Source organism: Acanthisitta chloris, unplaced genomic scaffold, assembly GCF_000695815.1.
Source record: "Acanthisitta chloris isolate BGI_N310 unplaced genomic scaffold, ASM69581v1 scaffold15381, whole genome shotgun sequence".
Classification (NCBI taxonomy): Eukaryota; Metazoa; Chordata; class Aves; order Passeriformes; family Acanthisittidae; genus Acanthisitta; species Acanthisitta chloris.
Genome location: NW_008654464.1, coordinates 96,324 through 115,549, shown reverse-complemented (window position 1 = coordinate 115,549; position 19,226 = coordinate 96,324). Strand labels below are relative to the sequence as shown.

General features: G+C 39.7%; 1 protein-coding gene across 2 annotated transcripts in view; it reads left to right on the top strand.

The window, feature by feature from the left end:
- The window catches only part of FAM53A (family with sequence similarity 53, member A), a 50,534-nt gene that overhangs the window by 5,871 nt on the left and 25,437 nt on the right, over positions 1-19,226 (top strand). The window contains exons 2-3 of one of the 2 annotated variants that reach the window (XM_009083536.1): positions 1,230-1,284; positions 5,791-6,590. In XM_009083536.1, coding sequence (XP_009081784.1) covers positions 1,230-1,284; positions 5,791-6,590 — 855 coding nt within the window. Of the gene's footprint in view, positions 1-1,229; positions 1,285-5,787; positions 6,591-19,226 lie in introns of both variants that reach the window. The other variant, XM_009083535.1, reaches the window with a different exon arrangement.

The window sequence follows — 19,226 nt, the reverse complement described above, 5'->3', positions numbered from 1 at the left end:
CTGATTGCTGTCCTATGATTTCATCTGTTATTTCCTACCTCTAGAACAATAACACCAAGGGAATGTTACCATAGCTTCGTGTTTGTCTCTTGTGTGGGGCTCAAGGATATAAAGTTGTCACTAGTACTGTGTGCTGCTGTACAGCAAAAAAAAAAAAAAGGCAGCTTTGTAGCCCAAGGATGTTTGTTTAAAAATTGACTTTGTATCTGGAAAGGAAGTGTATGTACAATGCTATCTTCTTTGGCTATACACAAAGAACAATGTTCACATAAAGTGTGTTGCTCTTTTTTAAAGCAATCTTCCTCTCCATCCTGAGGTGCTGCTGGGGGAGTGAATAATGACCCTTGGGCTCTGATGGAGCTGTGAGCCATTTATTTATAGCTCTTTATAGGAGGCTGGATAGCACGCTCTGTTTTGTCTAAGAAATCTAGACCATTAAGAATGCCTTTTTAGTAATATTTTTTAGGTGAAATTAGTTAAGAAAATGGAAAACATTCTGCTTACAAACTTGTCTTACTCTGCAGATGCTACCAGTGAAGCTTAATCAAAACCCTTTACACATAAACTATGTGTTAAGCATGGATTTTATACTGTTTCTGAGTAGTGAACCTTCACCAATAAACTGATTTTAAAAATGGTCAGTCTGCAAAAGATGGTTTTGGGATAGGAATGACTTTTTTTCCAACGGTTTTTCTAAGTACTTCATTATATTGATTCTAAGAAAATGTTAAATGCGAGTAAAGCCTGATCGGAACAGTGTTCATGGTGGTGAACCTTAGGAGTTTGTATATTTAATTTAGATTAAGCTATTCCTGTCTCTTAGTTTAAGATGAAGTGTTTTGCCTTTTAGCCTTAAGATTGAAAATGGAAACCCAACTGCCAGATTGTAATTTCCTCTCCACCGAAATGAGAATTGAATCAAAGCTTTTTCATTAAAGATGAATTATCACTCTTAATTTTGTAGTTTATTCACATGGGCTAATGTTGCAGCTCTTGAGACAGTTTGATACTTAGCAATATATCAGAAAACATTACAAATCATTGGATGCCAAAGGCTTTATTTATAAAGATCAGCTGTTTGGGAGTTTCTTCAAGCTATGCTGCAAAATCCCATTCTTTTAAAGACATCAGGCACACATCTAGGGAAACTGAAAACTACATGCAGCTTCCTTGAAGTGAATGCTTATTCTTTCCACAGTTAATACTTTTTTTTTTCTGATTGATTTCAGTACTCATCTGAGAAGCTGAACAAAAGTGGCAGCTTGTTCCCTTTCGAAATCAATGGTAAGTTCTCCAGAAACCTTAGCTGTGTTTTACTGAGGTAATTGGTATAGCAAGCAGCCTTTCTTTTGTAAATAAGGTGAGGGGGATGGAGCATGCTGCTGTAGAGCCTGCTGGTTTAAGCTGGTCTTTGAACAATACTGGGAATAGCTGGTTGTTAGTTTTGTACTTGTGATCTGCTTTGCATAGTAAAAGCCCTTGTAACACTTTTTTTTGGTGTGTGTTCAATATCTGCTTTGGTATACAGAAGCACAGTTATGCTGTTTCTCATGTTAAGCATTTAATCTGGTTCTTCAGCTACTAGAAATCTTTATGCACATTTTTACATTCCTTGCTATATAGAATATCCAGCATGACACAAACCATAAATTGAAGTCCAGTGCTCTCATACAAGTGTTACTTGCTTTTTATTCCCCCTTGGTCCTATTAGAATAAGATTTAACAAGAATAAGTTTTAGCTAGCAAAAATAAAAATTCGACATATTTAAATTCCACTAATAGGTAAACTTTGTACTGTGTTAGTGGACTTGAAATTTTTGCATGCTTTGTCTTTAAGCACAGAGGATTTTTATTTGCTCAGTGGGATTCCCCATAAAATGTGAATCTTGGTTTGTGTGAGGTTTCAAAGGAAAACGGTGTTTTATCTTAAATAGCATTACCAGCTGGGCAGGTATCCTGGTGGGAGTCTGTTACAGACCACCCAACCAGGTTGAAGATACAGACAAAATACTCCATAAACAGCTGAGAGAAGTCTCACGATCACTGGCCCTTATTGTCGTGGGGGACTTAAACTTGCCAGATGTTTGCTGGAAATACAATCCAGCAGAGAGGAAACAGTCTCTAGGAGGTTCCTGGAGTTTGTGGAAGATAACTTCCTGACACAGCTGGTGAGTGAGCCAACTAGGGGGATGCCCTGCTGGACCTGATATTTGCAAACAAAGAAGGGCTGGTGGGTGATGTGGTGACTGTAGACTGTCTTGGGCATAACAATTAGGGTCTTTCATTCTTGGAGAAGTAATGAGGGGAATCAGCAGAACTGCCACCTGGAACTTCCAGAGGGCAGACTTTGGCCTGTTTAGGAAGCTGGTTGACAGTCCCTTGGGAGGCAGTCCTGAAGAAGGCTGGATGTGCTTTAAGAAGGAAATCTTAAAGGCACAGGAGCAGGCTGTCCCCCTGTGCTGAAAGATGAGCTAGTGGGGAAGATCAGCTGAATTGAACAGAGGGCTTTGGATGGAACTCAAGGTTTATAATAAAAAAAAAAGAAAAGTTGACCTTTAAAAGAAAGAGGAGACAACTTAGGAGGACTGCAAGGATGTTGTGAGGTTATGCAGGGGGAGAATTAGAAGGACCAGAGTCCAACAAGAAATAAAACACAATTTAAAAAGTGTTTCTATAAATGCATCAGCAACAAAAGGAGGGCTAAGGAGAATCTGTCCTTTACTGGATGCAGGGAGAAACATAGGGACAAGGGATGAGGAAAAGGTTGAGATGCTTAATGCCTTCTTTACCACAGTCTTTAATAGTAAAACTAGTTCTCCACATACTGAAAGACAGCGATGGGGGAGCAGAAAGAAGCCTTCATCATCCAAGGGGAAGTGGTCAGCAATCTGCTATGCCTCTTATACACACAAGTCTGTGGGGCTGGATGGGATCCACCCAGGGGTACTGAGGGAGCTGGTGGAAGTACTCACCAAGCTAACTTCTGTCACTTACCAGCAAGTCCTGGTTCACTGGGGTGATCCCAGTTGACTGGAGGTTGGCAAATGTGGCACTCATCTACCAGAAGGGCCTAAAGGAGGATGTGGGGAACTACAGGCCCAGTCAGCCCAGCTTTATAAAGGGCAGGTCCCGCTTGACTGCCCTGATCTCCTATAACAAGGTGACCTGCCTAGTGGGTGAGGGAAGGCTGTGGATGTTGTCTACCTAGACCTTAGTAAAGTATTTGACACTGTTTCCCAAAACGTTCTCCTGGAGAAACTGGTTGCTTGGACAAGTTCACTGCTTGCTGGGCAGAAAAAACTGTCTGGATGGCTGGGCCCAGAGAGTGGTGGGAATGGAGTTACATCCAGCTAGCAGCCAGTTACCAGTGGTGTCCCCCAGGGCTGTGTTGGGGCCAGTCCTGTTTAATATCTATATCAATGATCTGGACAAGGGGACTGAGGACACCCTCAGTCAGTTTGCAAATGATAAGTTGGGCAGAAGTGTTGATCTGGAGCGCAGGAAGGCTCTGCAGAGGACAGTCTGGATAGATGGTCCAAGGCCAACAGTATGAGGTTCAGCAAGATGAAGTGCTGGGTTCTGCCCTTTGGCCAGAACAACCTTGTGCAGCACTGTATGCTCAGGGAGGAGTGGCTGGAAAGCTGCCTGATAGAAAAGGACCTCGGGGTGCTGGTCAGCATGAGGCAGCAGTGTGCCCAGGTGGCCAAGGAGGCCAGTGGTATCTTTGCTTATATCACTAATAGTGTGGCCAGCAGGACCAGGGCAGCGATTGTCCCCCTGGGCAATGAAACTGGGGAAGTGTCTGCAGCACAAGTGTTACGAGAAGAGGCTGAGAGAGCTGAGGATGTTCAGCCTTGAGAAAAGGAGGGTCAGGGAGGACCTTCTCACTGTACAACTATCTGTAGCCAGGTAGGGATCAACCTCTTCTCCCAGGTAACAAGTGACAGGACAAGAGGAAATGGCCTCAAGTTGCCCCAGGTGAGGTTTAGATTGGATATTAGGAAAAATTTCTTCATGGAAAGTATTGTCCAGCACTGGTACAGGCTGCACAGGGCAGTGATGGAGTCACCACCCTTGAAGGTATTTAAAGGATGTGTAGATGTGGCACTTGGGGATGTGATTTAGTGGGGGACTTGATGGTGTTAGTTTAATGATTGTACTCTGATCTTAGGGATCAGCTTAAATGATTAGGTGCTTCCAGCACATAAAAAATTGAAACACAGGTGCAACTCTTGTCTTTCTTTTTTCTTTTTCTTTTTTTTTTTTTTACAGCAAACTTTGAACCAGCCTCCCAGCCTGGGAGAAAGCTTCCTAAGGATTTTTAATATTCAGGCCAGCTAGGAAATTGTCCTACAGTAGATGCTAGGAGTTTCAAACATTAGCTGGATCCTATTGTGCTGGCTCTTTGACTTGCATTGAATTATGGATGGTCCCTGCCTTGAAGAGCTTACATGCTTAAGGCAAAGCACAGTATGTGGTTGTACCCATCTGAAAGAATGGAGGAGGAAGGACAGAGGAATTCTAATAAAACATGTTTGAATAGGCCAGCTGTCTGCACAGTTAAATGATTTTGAGACAATAGGGTGTTCTTTAAATAAGATCCAAATAAGCGGGATAATCCATGACATACTTTGGGCATGGAACATGTACAACTATTTTGGTTTACAACTTTTAAAGCTACTCAGCAAATCTTTTTTTGTGTTGATTACTCTAAAACTTAGTGTAGAGAGTCAGCCATAAGAATATACTAGTATTTAATGTTTAGGCTGTATCTAGCTTCTTAAAATAGGCATATGGGAAAAAACTTGGTATTTAAAATATTCTTTCTTTAAAGCCAGGATAAGTGAAACTTACTTGGCTAATTGGTTTAAATTAGCAAATTTTCTAACCAAGCATGAAGCACTGTTAACTGGCCAACAGTTTTGCTGCTTTTCAATTTGCAAATCCAAAGTCTGCTGTAGTTCTTCTTACACTTCATTGTATAATGTGGAGGAACAGCTGTAAAATGTGCAGAATGTTCTCAAAGAAACACTTCACAAAAGAGTGAGAGGCTGCACTGGCAGACTGCTTTTAACCCAGCATTGCCACTTCAGATGAGAAGTTGTACACTGTCTGCATTCACAGTAGAACTTGCAGGAGGTTCTTATGGGATACACACTTTATTTTCTGCCTTGAATGAAGATATTTTTTTTGCTTATATTCAAAGGGAGGAAAAATAGCAACAGTCTACAGTCTGATTTAACTTTACACTGTTTCTAATTTTAAGTAAAGCTTTCTTCACACCCCAGAATGTGAACACCCTTTGCAAGCTTTCTTAATAGAAAAGCATAACAGTCAAATGAAGGACAGCAGTCTGAAGAGATTATCCTGCTCTTGCATAAAAAACAAGTTCCCTGATGGGTTCTCACGTTACTTGTTAATCCATTTTGGTTGTATGTAAGGTTGTTCACTTACATGTTTTAATTGTGGTATGCACTGGGAAACTATCCTTGTTGCTCACTAAGAAACAGTCCCATGATCATTCAGTATACTGGAAGAAACATAACTAGGCACATATATATTGGAATGCCTGAACTAGCTCCTGAAATACTTGGGTCTTCACATTCTTGTAATTTTGTTACCTTTTTAAAAAAGTGAATATAGAAGTGTAGTGTGAAACTGATTATGATCTGGGTATTTGTGGGTTATCCTTTAAGCTTGAGTTAGATGGTTTTACATTAAACTAGGTTTAAAACAATTTTTTTTTTCCCTTTTCATCTCTCACCTGTGTCTTCTTTTTGTTTTCAGAAGAGAGTCCTTGGAAAGCTTTAAATGGGGGTTACCCAATCCAGACCGACACAACAAGGAATTCAGCTTACCCTTTCCCAGTGTGCCCATTCAGCACCAGCACCGCCAGTAATGGTAGTCTGCAGTGGCAGCAGCAATCTTCCAATACGTCTATGGTGTCAGGATGGATAAGTGAATTAAACCTTAATGAAAACTCGGGTCAGCCCTTGGCACCACCAACCAAACGCCACTGTCGGTCCCTGTCTGAGCCGGACGAGCTGGCTCGCTGTCGGTCCCCGTGGAAGCCTGGCAACTCCAAGGTTTGGACTCCCGTGTCAAAGAGACGCTGCAACAGTGGTGGCAGCGCTACCTTGCAGCGCTGCAACAGTCATGGAAGCGCAACCTTACAGAGAAGCACAAGCATCAGTCTGCCCCAAAACATACTGTCGCTAAATAATGTCTTCACTATCACCAGCTTCAACACATCACCAGTACCCAGACCTTCCTCTGCCAGCAGCGGGTTTGTGGACAGCAGCGAGGGCAGCACAAGCTCGAGTACCCGCTGGAATTCCGGAGGCCCTTGTGACTTTAACCCAAGGCGCCGCCTCTCCCTCTCCCAGGAGCACATCACCGAGACAGGAAATCTCTTGCCTTCAGCCAACAGCACTCCCACCTCCACACCCGAGCTCAGCCGGCGTCAGGGCTTGTTGAGGTGCCGCTCTCAGCCTTGCGTTCTGAACGAAAAGAAAAGCCGGCTGAAGCGCAGACGGGAGGAGGATGTACGATGGAACAGACCATCGTTAGACTTTTTTAAAATGACACGGGTGAGATTTTACTTTCCTCACTGTGGGAAGGGAACTCTTGCAGAAAGGCTCTTTCTAGATCAACTGCGCTAATTTGCAGTTGTTACAGATTTGTTTGTGTCTTTGTACTCATATCACGTCCCCAGCAGGATAGCAGGCCACTTTTACTTGCTGGTGCTATACCCTTATAGCAACTTGCATTTTGCTTGTGAAGCCCAAGTCTTAAGTCCAGTCTACTTGATATAGAGTGTAGAGAGCTCTGAAAAGATGCTTGAAGCAGAGGCCAAATTAAAATGGCTTTTTTAAAAATTTTATTTTAGAAGCAAGGAAGCTATGGGGAAGGGAGCACACATGGTAGCAGAAAAGTTATGCCACTGTGTTCCCAGATGCAGTGATTTCTAGGTAATTTTAGTACAAATCTGTTTGATTAAACCTCCTCTTATGGTTTGAGTAAATTCATAAAGTTAAATAAGAGCAAGCAAGCCCCTATATAAATGAATTAACTAAAGGAAACTGTTAATAAGCAGTTGGAAAATAGTATTTTAACGACAACTACAGGTGCTCCAGCTCAATAGAGAGAGAGGTGTTTTACTCCACTTACTCAAAATTCTACTTTCTTCTTCATGTGAGAGTAGAGTATAGGTGCTTATTCAAACATTAGTAAACTTAGCTCATGCCTTTACTTTGAATGTAACACAAGTGCATGTACACAGCTCATTTTTTTTGGTGCTTCTGTGTCCACAGAGGCAAGTGCTACAGTTTGAAATGTAAAACTGAGTCTTATGTTATGGTCAGAGAACTTTTATGCTTGTGACTATAACCCTTCTGCCTTCAGTAGGACACAAACTCAGAAGGTTTGTGTGAGTAGATCTGGTAGGAGTAGTAGGGAAGAGGCAGTTTGTAGAAGTAGCAGTAAAAATGTAAGGAAAGAAAATAGTTGTACACCAGTGTCTCTACATGGGATGCTGGCTAAAACATCCTATTTGTGGTACCCTGGTATTAGTAGGCTTTGCATAGAAATGCATGGAGGAAATACTAGTAAGATATTGGAATTGAACTGTTTAATGTCAGCCAATTTATATCCACTTAGCTAAAAGTCTATATGATGGCATCTGTCCTTCTCTTATACTTTTGTGAGACAACTTACTTATAGCTTAAAGAATTTTCTTCTTTAGAACTATAGCTTTTTGGATGAAGCTATGGGGGTAGGTAATGGTGTGGCAAGCCATACAGAACAACCTTTGCATATTGACAAGGTTGGTAACCAGTTCTGTTCTAGGTATGACTAGACACTGTTCTGAGTTTTGGTTAAGATGCAAGTTTACTAGTTAGCTAGATTTTACCTGTTTCTCTATTAATCACTGCTGGGATTAGTTTGCTAATCTAGACTAGAGGTATTACTGGATTTGCCTTTTATCTGCCTGTGTGGTCTAGTGCAGGTTTCTTTATGTAAAATTTAAAACTGGCTTTTTTTGCCTGGACCTAATGCTTGCATTCTTCAGGCTCTGGAGGTAAGATGCAGTATTTCAGACTGGCAGAAGAGTTTCTCAGGTTTTATGCCTTCTAAAATAATCCATATAGCAGTGTGTATGGGTAAAACCTTATTCAGCCATGTCTATAGAAAGTTCTTTGGCTGTTTAGATTTGCTGCAGAATTGTACATGAGGCTAATTCAGCCAGTCTTGACTACTTTTTTCTGTAAGACCTATTTTGAAATGATGTTTTCATGGTAAGATGAGTAGTTTATGCAGCAAAGTTTGCTCTACAGTGTCAAGGCCTGATGGGTGTTTTTTCCAGCTGTTTCAGTAGAATCTTCTTATCAGGATACTACTGTGTATTTAATCAAAGGCACAAAGTATAGTTTGGAAATACATCAGTTTCTAAATAAGCTAAACTTTAATGGAAACTTCTATTTAAAAACTAGGCAAGCACTGGTAACATTTGAAGTAAAAATTGAATTAAGTTTTCAAGAAGTATTGGGGGTTTTTAGAATGACAGCTTGCTTACCCATTACACTGATAGAAGTCTTCATCTCCTACCTTCTCCCCATGCCCCAAATCCTGGCAGATGTATGTACTTTGAAACTTATATTGTGGTCTTAAATAAAATTACTGCTGTGGAAAATATTATGAGCCAATACTACAGAAGGCTTGTTTTGAAGTGTCATACAAGGAGATGTGCATGTGCCCTATATCTGCATATAGCTCAGTGAAGATCAGGACTCTGATTAGGGGAAGTTCAGTAAGACCTTTCTTTCATGTATCTTGATGGCTCCTTTTTGTTTCCAAAAATACTTTCTCTGTGATTTCAAATTCACTTCTAAGTCAGTTTATGAAGGACCTCTGAAAACAAACACTTAAGGACTTTTGTTCTGAGCTTTACTGCAAATATTTTGTTGTTGTCAAATCTTCCTAAAAAGCCAATCTTATTAAATAGCTGCTCAAAACCAGGTCAGCAGTTAAATAATATTGCTTGTGGAGAGCTTAGCATGGGTCAGCTATGAGTTAAAATAGATCTGAAGGTGCTGGGAAAGGAGAATTCTTGATTTATGCTCTGGTGGTATATTGGAGCCACAGCCATATGAGGAGGAATGTTTTGGGGCTGCAGATACTTCTGCCAATGCTCTGGAGGCCTGAGAGATTGACACTGAAACACCTGCTGGAGTTGCTCAAGGCTTCTCAGCAAGGAATTCTCTCAAATCAATATTTATCAGAACTAAATGATTTATTGACTTTAACCTGCAGCATGGGCTGGTGTATCAGAATTAAAATCTTGAGTAGCTCTGGTTGGGTGAAGCTTTAGAGGCTGAAGGAGATGAAAGGTGTTGTGGGGGTTTTTTTGGTTTGTGTTTTGTTTTCATGTTTGTGTTTTGGTGGGTATTTTTGGTTTTGTTTTGGGTTTTTTTGCATTACTGAACTCTTTTTTACTAGCTCTGAAGATATACTTGGTTGTTGCTGCTTCAGTCCCTTCTAATTTGCTATATATTAGTGCTAGAAAATCAAAAGTCTAATTCTGAAAGCAAAGTTGCTATTGTCACTGCTTTTTAAGCTTAGAATTCCTACATGAGAAAATTCAGGTTAGTAATAATCTGTCTTTACCTATCCTGAACTTCTTGCTCATGGCTTGCTCCTTCCAGTGTTGCCTCTTTAATATTCTAATTTGTGCCTTTATTTTAAAAGAATCAAAGAAATCAAGCAGCTCTTAGCACCATAAACTGTTTATTTTCTGTACTTTGATTTTGGTTTATTCTTTGACAGACCTTCACACTTCACTGCATTCCTCCTCTGTTTTAGGTTTTCATGCCCTCTTGGGAAGGAATATGCCATATATTCAATTCTCATGGAAAATGCTACATTAATATCCAGTAAAGTGAGTGATTCATGTGTGTAGAAATAGATTGGAATGATCAGGCAGACTGCTGTACACCACTGCTTTGCTCTGCATTCTGGAAGGATCTTTTTCTGGACTCGAAGCCGAAAATACAAACTTATGAAACATCAGACCTTCTAGAATGTGAAGACAGCTGTAAAAACAAGGGAAAAGACTGTAGGAAAAGATAACAAAATATGATAGCTGTTTTCAGCCCCTAAGAGCTCAAAATTATTTTCTCTGTTCAGTTACGTGTGCAAGAAGAGCTGTACGAGTTGTAGAACAGCAGAACACTGTTTTGTGCCTACTCAGTGTTTGCAATTGCCCAAATGAGAACCTGGTCAGGTGAGGGGTGCTGGCCATCCTTCACAACAGCAGGCCATCCCATCATCCTGGGGTTTCAAGATGACTATGTGTGGCAAAGAACCTCTTTGGGCTTGTGCTCTCCTGCAGTTAATACCCTCCTGCCTCAGAGGCTGCCACAGAATGGGTAAAGATGGTGTTGAGACTGGTAACTGCAGTATGAGGACAGAAACATTTCTTTACTGAAGTGGAAACTGCTGAGTTTTTTTTCAGTGTTCTGTTTCATGAATTATGTCAGTTGATCCTGAGGTGCGACAAGTAAAGAACAGCCCAGAGGTTGCACATGTTTTTCAGTGTGTAAGCAAGTTTTACTGTGACAGTGAGATTTAATTCTGTTTCAGATCAAACAACACACTGTATTTTGAAGTCTTTCTGGTGTTTAACATTCTTGTGCTACTCCTCCCCCAATGTGGTAGCATGAGGTTCCAAAAAATAATAATCTTGGTATCATACTTAAAATCCTAAACCACTTTAGCATGTTCTCTGAAGTGGTCTTTGGTCTGATTAAATAGTTAATACAAAATATCAGGCTTTATTCACATAAGTAATAGTTTCAACTATTCAGTGCTGTGGCATCTCATGCATTAATTACCATTAGGCTAGATAAGGCAACACAATGAGCAGTGATGGAACTCAGGGACTGAAGCTGTGATTTCCTAGCACAGGGTGCTTCTCTTCTTAGAAATACTTCGAAGTCATCTGGATTTTATACTAGTGGATTTTCTTGGTACTGAGAGAGATCCTAAGTGCCACACCAGGTCAGGCCAAAGCTGTAGCTGGCACCCTGCCCGACCAGAACAGCTGCTTTGAGGCTGAGGGAACAATGAGTGTGCAATGTGATACTTCCTCCAGCAGGATGGCCTGGCCCCTGCCAGTGTGCATCTTGGGGGCTTCAGAGTGTGCATCAGTGGTTCAAACTCTGACAACTACTGATAGAGCTATTTCTGGTCATAATCTGTTTTTTTTAATCCTGTATTTTGGGCCTTCACATCCCACAGCAGTTTAATTTTTGTAAACAGTTCATCACCTGCAAACACCTGAATGCTTGGTTTAATTATCTCTTGAAGTTTAAGGTCTTGAATAGGCGAAACATTTGGCTAACTTTTGATCCTTTAAGTAAATTAAGCGAAAATTGTCTCTGCTTTGTGACTACTGACTTTATGCTGCAGGTCACAGTGATGTAGTGGCTTTATATGGCACGGAGGGCTTCTCACAGGATTAACATAGGAGTCAAAGATGTCAGCTTTGATCAAGCCAGCAAAATTAACATTGCTTACCTCTGAGAATAATCAGAGGGACTAGTTGATAAAGACTTCTACAGCAGTTCAAAAATCTACATGAAGTAGGGGTGAATGTTGAGGGTGGATGTATTTCCCTAAAGGGTGCAATGTGGAGGCAGTACTTATAAAGAGCAGAAGACAGCAGCGGTGCTGCAGCTGAACTTGGATCTGATGACCACTGCTTTTCCTGGAGAGACTTGCTTGGTAACTCCTGTTCTCTTCTGCATTCTGTGTCCACTTGAATTTTTGCTTTGTGGGGGCCAATTTGCAGAAGCCAGTGTGAATAGATAAAAGGGTGAGCTGTGATACTAATTATTTTATTTAAGTATCTAAACTAGGGCAACAATGTGTAGCAGCAATCTGAGGACTATCAGGTATTGCTTTTGGGGTTTTGCCCTTTGAATTTACTGTAATGGTTAATATGCAGACATGTTTATGAATTAGCCATACTATGACCTCACTAAGTTTAAGCAAAATAAGCCCTGAAGCATTCTCCTTGATTCACTGAATTTGTGTTGTCCAGAAGATTTCAAGTGATGCCCTCCTAAGCATAGTTACAGTAAATTTGTTCGGTTCGATTATGCTACAGCAAAGTAGAGTTGGAGTACTGTTCCCAGGCTGCACAAGCAGTGCCACTGCTGTAAGTAGAACCCGAAAATGGACATGGAAAGGACAGTGTCATACATGTGAGTAGTGTAGTGAAATAGCTACTCTCATGTTAAGCTTTCTCCCAGGCTGCTGTTTTAGCATGTGCAAGATGAAGAAGGGATGTCAAGTCCCTTACAATGCTAGCAGGGTGCCCTGTGAGTCAGGCCTGCACTGGCTAAAGTAGGTTAAGTACTGGCTCATGGAGTTCATTCAGATTGTGTTCTGTAAATAGTAAGCATGTTGCTTTAAATAGTTTGAGATGCTTATGTAAAGCTTGTCTCTCATAGCCTCCTGTCAAAATGGGAGTAAACAGGTTATTTGGGGTAGATGTAATTCTGCTTGTGGATACAGTGAAGTCAGCAAAGGCTGTTCTCTGCCCTGGGCAGTAGTGTAGTGTGATTTGGGGAAGATATTAAATATGATTGCAAGTCTTAATCACTTAAGCTCTTTGGGTACACTTGAAAGATGTATTACAGCATCTCTTGGTCAGAATATAGGCCTGATTTTTTTTCCTACCTGTAGATGACACATTGCAATTCAGTGGTGCATTGATGGTGTACCACTGCTTCTCAGATGAAACAGATGGTAGATGTCCTTGCACTGTGTGGAGTATCTTCTGCTGCAGGGCATCCTTGATGCCCTTGGCTTTTGGAATATGGTTTGTGGAAAATACAATACAGATGAGTAATATGTAGTGAAGGATTGGGCTGGGGTTGATTCAGATCAATCAAATGGTAACAAATACGAATACATGACACCAGTAGTTTCCCTTTGTGTAAGATTAAGGACCAAAAGAACAGCCATGAATGAAGCAATTGAGCCAGGGATAGAATTCTAGTTCTTGATTGGAAATGTAGTATCTATAATATATTTAATATTATATTTAAAATTCCCAGGGAAGTCTTTAACTTAACATTTGAAAGATAAACTAATCCTATTCTACCTTTGCTTTAAAAAATAGTTCTGGGACTTTTTTCATCCTATGATAGTCAAATTTCTGTAAGTGATTGCAAACCGAGAAAGCAAAAGATAACATGATTTATATTTAAAGTATCGAGATTGTATAAAAAACTCTCTCAAAATTGTCCAGTTAAGTAAATCAGTGGTTTAAACTCATGTTTGTAATTCTAGGCATAAACTTAATTTGTAGCTGAGAAGAACTTATCAGAATTTGGGTCTCCAGTAAAATGTTACTACTCTTTGACAGTGCAGTGTACCCCTACTTGCAAGAAGCTAATGACCCGAGTGTTTCCAAAGTGTGTTTTTTCTTTAAGGGTGACCTTATGCCTTGGAGGATGAATGCCCGAGTGGGAGTAAATACAGCAAGATACTTGTAGGTTTTCTAAGCTTCAGCATTGTGAAAATAAATTACTGCTATGCCTGCAGGATTTTGAACACTGAAGTGCAAGTTGGCTTTGATCTGCTGGAGGTTGGTCTAGCTATTATGTTTGCTTATTGGAAATTAGTTAAGAAGTCTAGAGCATTACTGAGATCAGGAGGAAATCCTCTTGGGAGAGGAACAGAGATGTGGAAGGTTGGAGCAGTTTCTACTCCTGTGGTGGTTATGAAAGGGAGAGAGACAAGCAGATGTCAGTGATGGCCAGTGACAGTCCCAGCACCACTGTCACTGGTGAAACAGCACAGATATTACTGAGCTCTGCACCTGTCTCTGGATAACAGATGTCTAGTAAACTTCCAAGTATTTTGACTTGGACTGTATGTTAAATTTGCCTCTCTGAAGTTGAGCAATATGTATCTGCTGTGTAGTGTTGATTATACCTCTCATATCCTGAAATTAAGTGAAAAATAATGTACACCAGTTTGAGCTGAAGTTTGAGTGACTGTTTACATTTGGCTATCAATCTGTAAAATCCAGTTGTGGAAATCATGGGTGAGGAAAGATGTCTTAAATATCCTGTCTCATTCTCAGTTGATGCATGATTACTTTCCATAATATATTATTTTTCTAGCATTTGATCCACTCTAGCCTTTTAAATAAATGCCTTCAGGGATGTGGTTTCTTTAGCAGACAAACAGCCTTTTGTGGGAAGTAAAGGCAGTTTTACTTAAGCTATAAGACTCATTTAGACTCACTTAAGATAGTGGCATATATTTTTGAATATCTTTCCTACTGTCATAATATTTCATGGTAATAGAACTTGAAGTCTCCTGGTCCTCTAGTTAATGATAACATATGAGCTCTCTTAGTCTCTGAAAGCTGGAGCAGGAGGTGGCATAGCAGATATTAAGTATGGTATCTAGAGTCTAGGAGCCTGTATCTAGTTACACATTTGTTTTGCAAAAATTTTATGAATTATTGTGGGTTTTTTGGCCTGGAATATTTTTTCATTAGTCTTAGAGCCATTGCACATGAGCAGTAATCTTTGCTGTAAGTAATAGTCTTAGAGCTTCTTGCAGAGCTGTGAGGTCTTGAGTAGGACCAGCTGAAGGGCTCAGCTAGATCTCCATTTCCAGTCAAACATTCAGACTACTCCTTTCACTAATAGTTAGGTCTCTTAATAATTTAAACTTCTTCAAAGTACTGAAGTAAAATAGGTTAATGAAATGAATATTTTGTAGAAAATGAACCATTTCAGTCATCTTAAGCTTTATTTACTCTTCTTTGTGAAGTGTAATACAGATGCTATTTCCTATGTTGAAGTTCTTATGTTAAAAATAATCAACTGCTGTTTTCAAAATTTTAAAGAAGGAAGAAATTACCTGGCATGTATTGCATCCGAACAAAAAGCCTGTAAGTGGCCTTAAACTCCAAACATATATAAAAAAAATAAATTTAAAACCCCCCCCCCCAAAACAAAGAACCCCAAACCAATGCAGCTTGTATTTTATGCTGTTAGAAGTCAGTATAGCATTCTTCTAAACTTGTTAATCGTGTAGCATCTAGTGCTTGTCTCTTGCTGTGTCCATTGTTTGGGCAGGAACTTGCTTAAATAGCAACAGTATTTTCAGGGAGGTATGAAACTAATTTTAGCATATGCATTTGTGGCATAAGTAGTTCACTTAAGCTTAAAGACAGCTTTTTAACCTTGTCAGAAATCTGTATTTTTCACTGGGCGTTATGTTACTATCTGACAGTCAGTTTTGAGTTGGATTTTGTCATTTCAGGCATAGTTGTATGGCTCTTTCATCCTTCTAAGCCTAAATAGATGAACTGCACATCTGTTGTGTGAAAGTAACGTAGGAGGTCTCTAAATTTTTCTATTTCAGGAATGACTTTGTTAACATCAGTTAAAAGGCTTATCTATAATTACATAGCTCTTATTAACACTGTGGTGTTGGAAAACTGATGTTCATTTTCCATGCCTTCCCAGATGGTTTTTAATGTGAAGTGCTTGAAAACCTTTAGTTATTTTTAAAACCGGGTGTTATGCTTAATAACTAGCAAAACAACGTGGCAAGCTAAGTTTTAACATTTGAAACTTAAGTTCAGACACTGTGTCAGGTAAAAACTGAAGTAATCTTGTACAAAGAGCTGGGTCTTTCTTCAAAATGTGTGTAGCAGCATTGCCTAAGGACAAGGTTTAAAGAGCCTTTGGGGGGAGCAAACATCAGGAGGTATTACTGCTGATGGGGAGGTGCAGAAACTTAAGCATGGGTTTTAGTTCTTAGTGTGCTACGATGAATTTTTGTGGAAGTGAGAACAGCTTAGGTTCCTGAAATGAAGAAAAATTATACCATTTTTTCAGAGGGAGTCAAATATTGTGGAAAGCTTTCCAACCATCTGTCTGTAAGAAAGGCAGGACAGGTTATAACTTAATTTGACAATGAATCTCATAGGGCTTAAGATCCCAGATGGTGTTTCAGTGTGTAGCTACTGAACTGACTTGTCTGAACTTTTCATGTGCAACTTGTGGGCTTTATCCAAGTGTGTGTAAGTAACATGTAACTCAGCTCAGGATGGGGAAGAAATGCTGTGGATTTGTCAGAGACAGTGCTCTGTGAAATGAACTTTCCTTTAACAGTCCTATGTGAACCTTCATGCTCGCAAATGCGTGTAACAGTTTGTGTAAAGTGTAAGGGCTTCCTGGCAGAGCAGTGGTAGCTGAAGAGTTCAGTTATTGCAAAAAGGAGATGTAATAAACTAGCAGCAGACTGGGTTGATGAGTTTGGATTATCTTTGCTTGATAGTAGATGTTGAGTCCAACAAATGAAACGGAAGGATGCCTGGATTTCAGGGCTTTCAGTATTTCTTCTGTTCCTTAAAAAAAAGGGATTTTTTTTCTTTTGAGTACAAACTTTTCTGACAGCTGTTAATGTTTGCTGTATCAATGTCTTGAGCTTTACAGTTCAGATAGCTCTGTAGTTGAGTACAGCTGGAGAAAAGGGCATCTTTAATTAAATACGAAACAAGATGTTGAAACTACATCTTGTCAACTTCCTTCTAATTCTTTTTGAATCTGGGATGTAATTGAGACTCCTCCTTGCACCATTCAACAAAGTGCTTATTGAGAACTTGAATTAATTTTTTCCAAAAACTTCTGTAGACAGAAAAAAAAGTGCCTGTTACACTGTACCTTATTCTGAATTATCAGTCCTCCATCACTTTAGTTTTGTGCTCATTTTGTGATGTAGTTGAAGATGCGATAACTGAAACACTTCACTCTTTTCATATCTACTCTTGTGTAATTTTGTTTGGATTCTCCAAATACTTGACATCTTATGTTGCTCTTTTTAATGGATGTCCTTAAGCAAATAGCTTAAGTGTGCAAGGCACTGGTGGTGATTCATTATCTTCCCTGAAGCTGTGCTTTCCTGCAGTCATCCTGCAGCATATTAGTATTGTACATATAGTCTGCTTTGAAATTACGGAGGGTTTGGTTATAGAAACCACTTTAGTATTTGTTTTTCCCTTCCTTACTCCCCTCCCCTTGCCACCCCTGTGGTTTGAGTTTTGTGTGAGGAGGACCCAGAGGAAGGGAAACTGAATTCCTTTTCCTTGTTTTTATCTTTCAAATACAATGGTGATTACAATGTCTGTATGAAACAGGCATTATATTTTGGTAATAATGTTTTGTCTCAAAATGAGTCATCCTCTGACTGCCAGGCTTCAGAATATGACAATCCTTAAGAATTTTCCATATGAGGAAGCAATAATAGATTTGTGGGATGGCTAATGAGTCATGGATAATTAGTGTCCTGCTAAGCTTTAGTATCTGACAGGTATTTTTCCTTTTAGCAGGGTGGTTTAGAGAAACATTTTCTACCCAGTTAATAATTTGATCTAATACATGAAATCTTGAAATGCCAACTTTTTATATCATGTTACAAAAAGCAATATGAATTGTTCTCACAGGGTTACTGTTGGGCTTTTTTTATTCACTGAGGTATACTCAAAGTATATTCTAGGGCAGCAGATATTAAAGTTTAATGTAATAAAAAATAATTGTTGTTATAGTCGAGGAGACAAGTGATATATTTTGCCTGTATTGGTGTGCATGTGTTGCTAGCTTCATATTGATTTAGATGAGCCAAAGAAGGATCCTTGATATATCAGATTATGTAGCTTTAGCTTAGTTCAAAGTGCTACAAATAATTACTTCAGCAAGCTAGAAGTTTCCAGTTGCCAATATTGGGCTTTTGAGATTAGCCTGGGGTGCTGAATCATCAGAGCTTGTGCTTTCTGTTCAATGGGAGAGTCCTGCCTGTAGCATTTGGTGTCTCTACTGAACATGAGTGGCCTTCTGAATATGATGTTCATGTATAGCTCTGTGGCTGGTATAAAACAAGTGAAATTCCTTCTGTTACTGGGGAAGATGTTTTGACACCAAAGCTGTTAATGTTCGTAAGTTTTCCAAGGAACAGCCATTTTTTGAGAAGGAAGGCCTTCCAAAACAGGTGTCTTAGAGCAGGAAAGCTTTGCTGAAGAGTTCTAGTGCACATCTGAGGCTTGTGTAGTCTCAGACGTATGGGTGCAAATGTTCATATTGATCCTTCAGGCAGGACCAGCAAGTCCTGTCCCAATAACTTGAGTCTCTACCAGACTTGAGTTTGCACTTGCTTTTAGTATTTCCCATCCTGTTTTAATAAATAGGCCCAATTAAGTGAGATTTGGTGTCAGTGTAAATACCTGAGAATGAATCTGCAGTTTGCCGAGGTGTTGGAGATAATGCAGGTCTTAAATTTGATTTTACCTCTTTGTGCCATGAATGAGATGAGTTACCTAGATAGCTTAAAAACTTGGGGTTGCAAATTGCTGTCTGTCATGGGCTGCATTTCACATGCATCTGAGCTTGGGTAATTCGATCTTGTGTAATTCTCCCCTCCATTATGATGAAAAGAAGTCCTTTACTTATAGCTCTAATTGCTAATTAATGGAGTCCTTAATTTGCTAGAAATAGCTGTTTAGGTTGACCAGTATTAGAGTGGAACATTATTTTCCAGTCTTACTCCTTAAATGATTTTGCTGTCAAAAACAGATTCAAGATTTCTGTGCTGAAACGTAACTGATAACTGTGTCCCAAACCAGAGCTGTACAGGTCATAAAGTTTGTGAAGAAGTGGCCTTGTGGGTTTTTCTTCTAACCACAGCAGAGCATTTTCTTGACCTAGTTATTTTTCAAAGACAGATGACTGTTTTTCTTACTTTGAACATTGTTGCCTGAAGGGGTTAGTCTGATGGTTTGACACAGGGTTTGGAGAACCTCTAGTCTCTGCCTCTGTTACTGTTGAATTTGGATGCTATTCTGCTCAGCTGTGTTCTTTAAAAAAGAAAAAAAAAAAAGGCAGTAGGTATTTGAACTTGAAAAGTTCCTTCAGTAACAGGCCTTGAGAAAGGAAACCGTTCTGTCAGCACATAAGGCTTTTTCTTCTAGGATGAATCTTACATGGTATAAACCTGAAGTATGGAACTATTCCACTGGGAGCCAACATTTTTGTCAAATGGCAGTTAAGCATCCTCACAAAATGCTGTCTGTGTTTATTGGGAATTGGCAAACCAGCGTGATGTCTGCTGACTGATTCCACATGGTCTAAAAACTT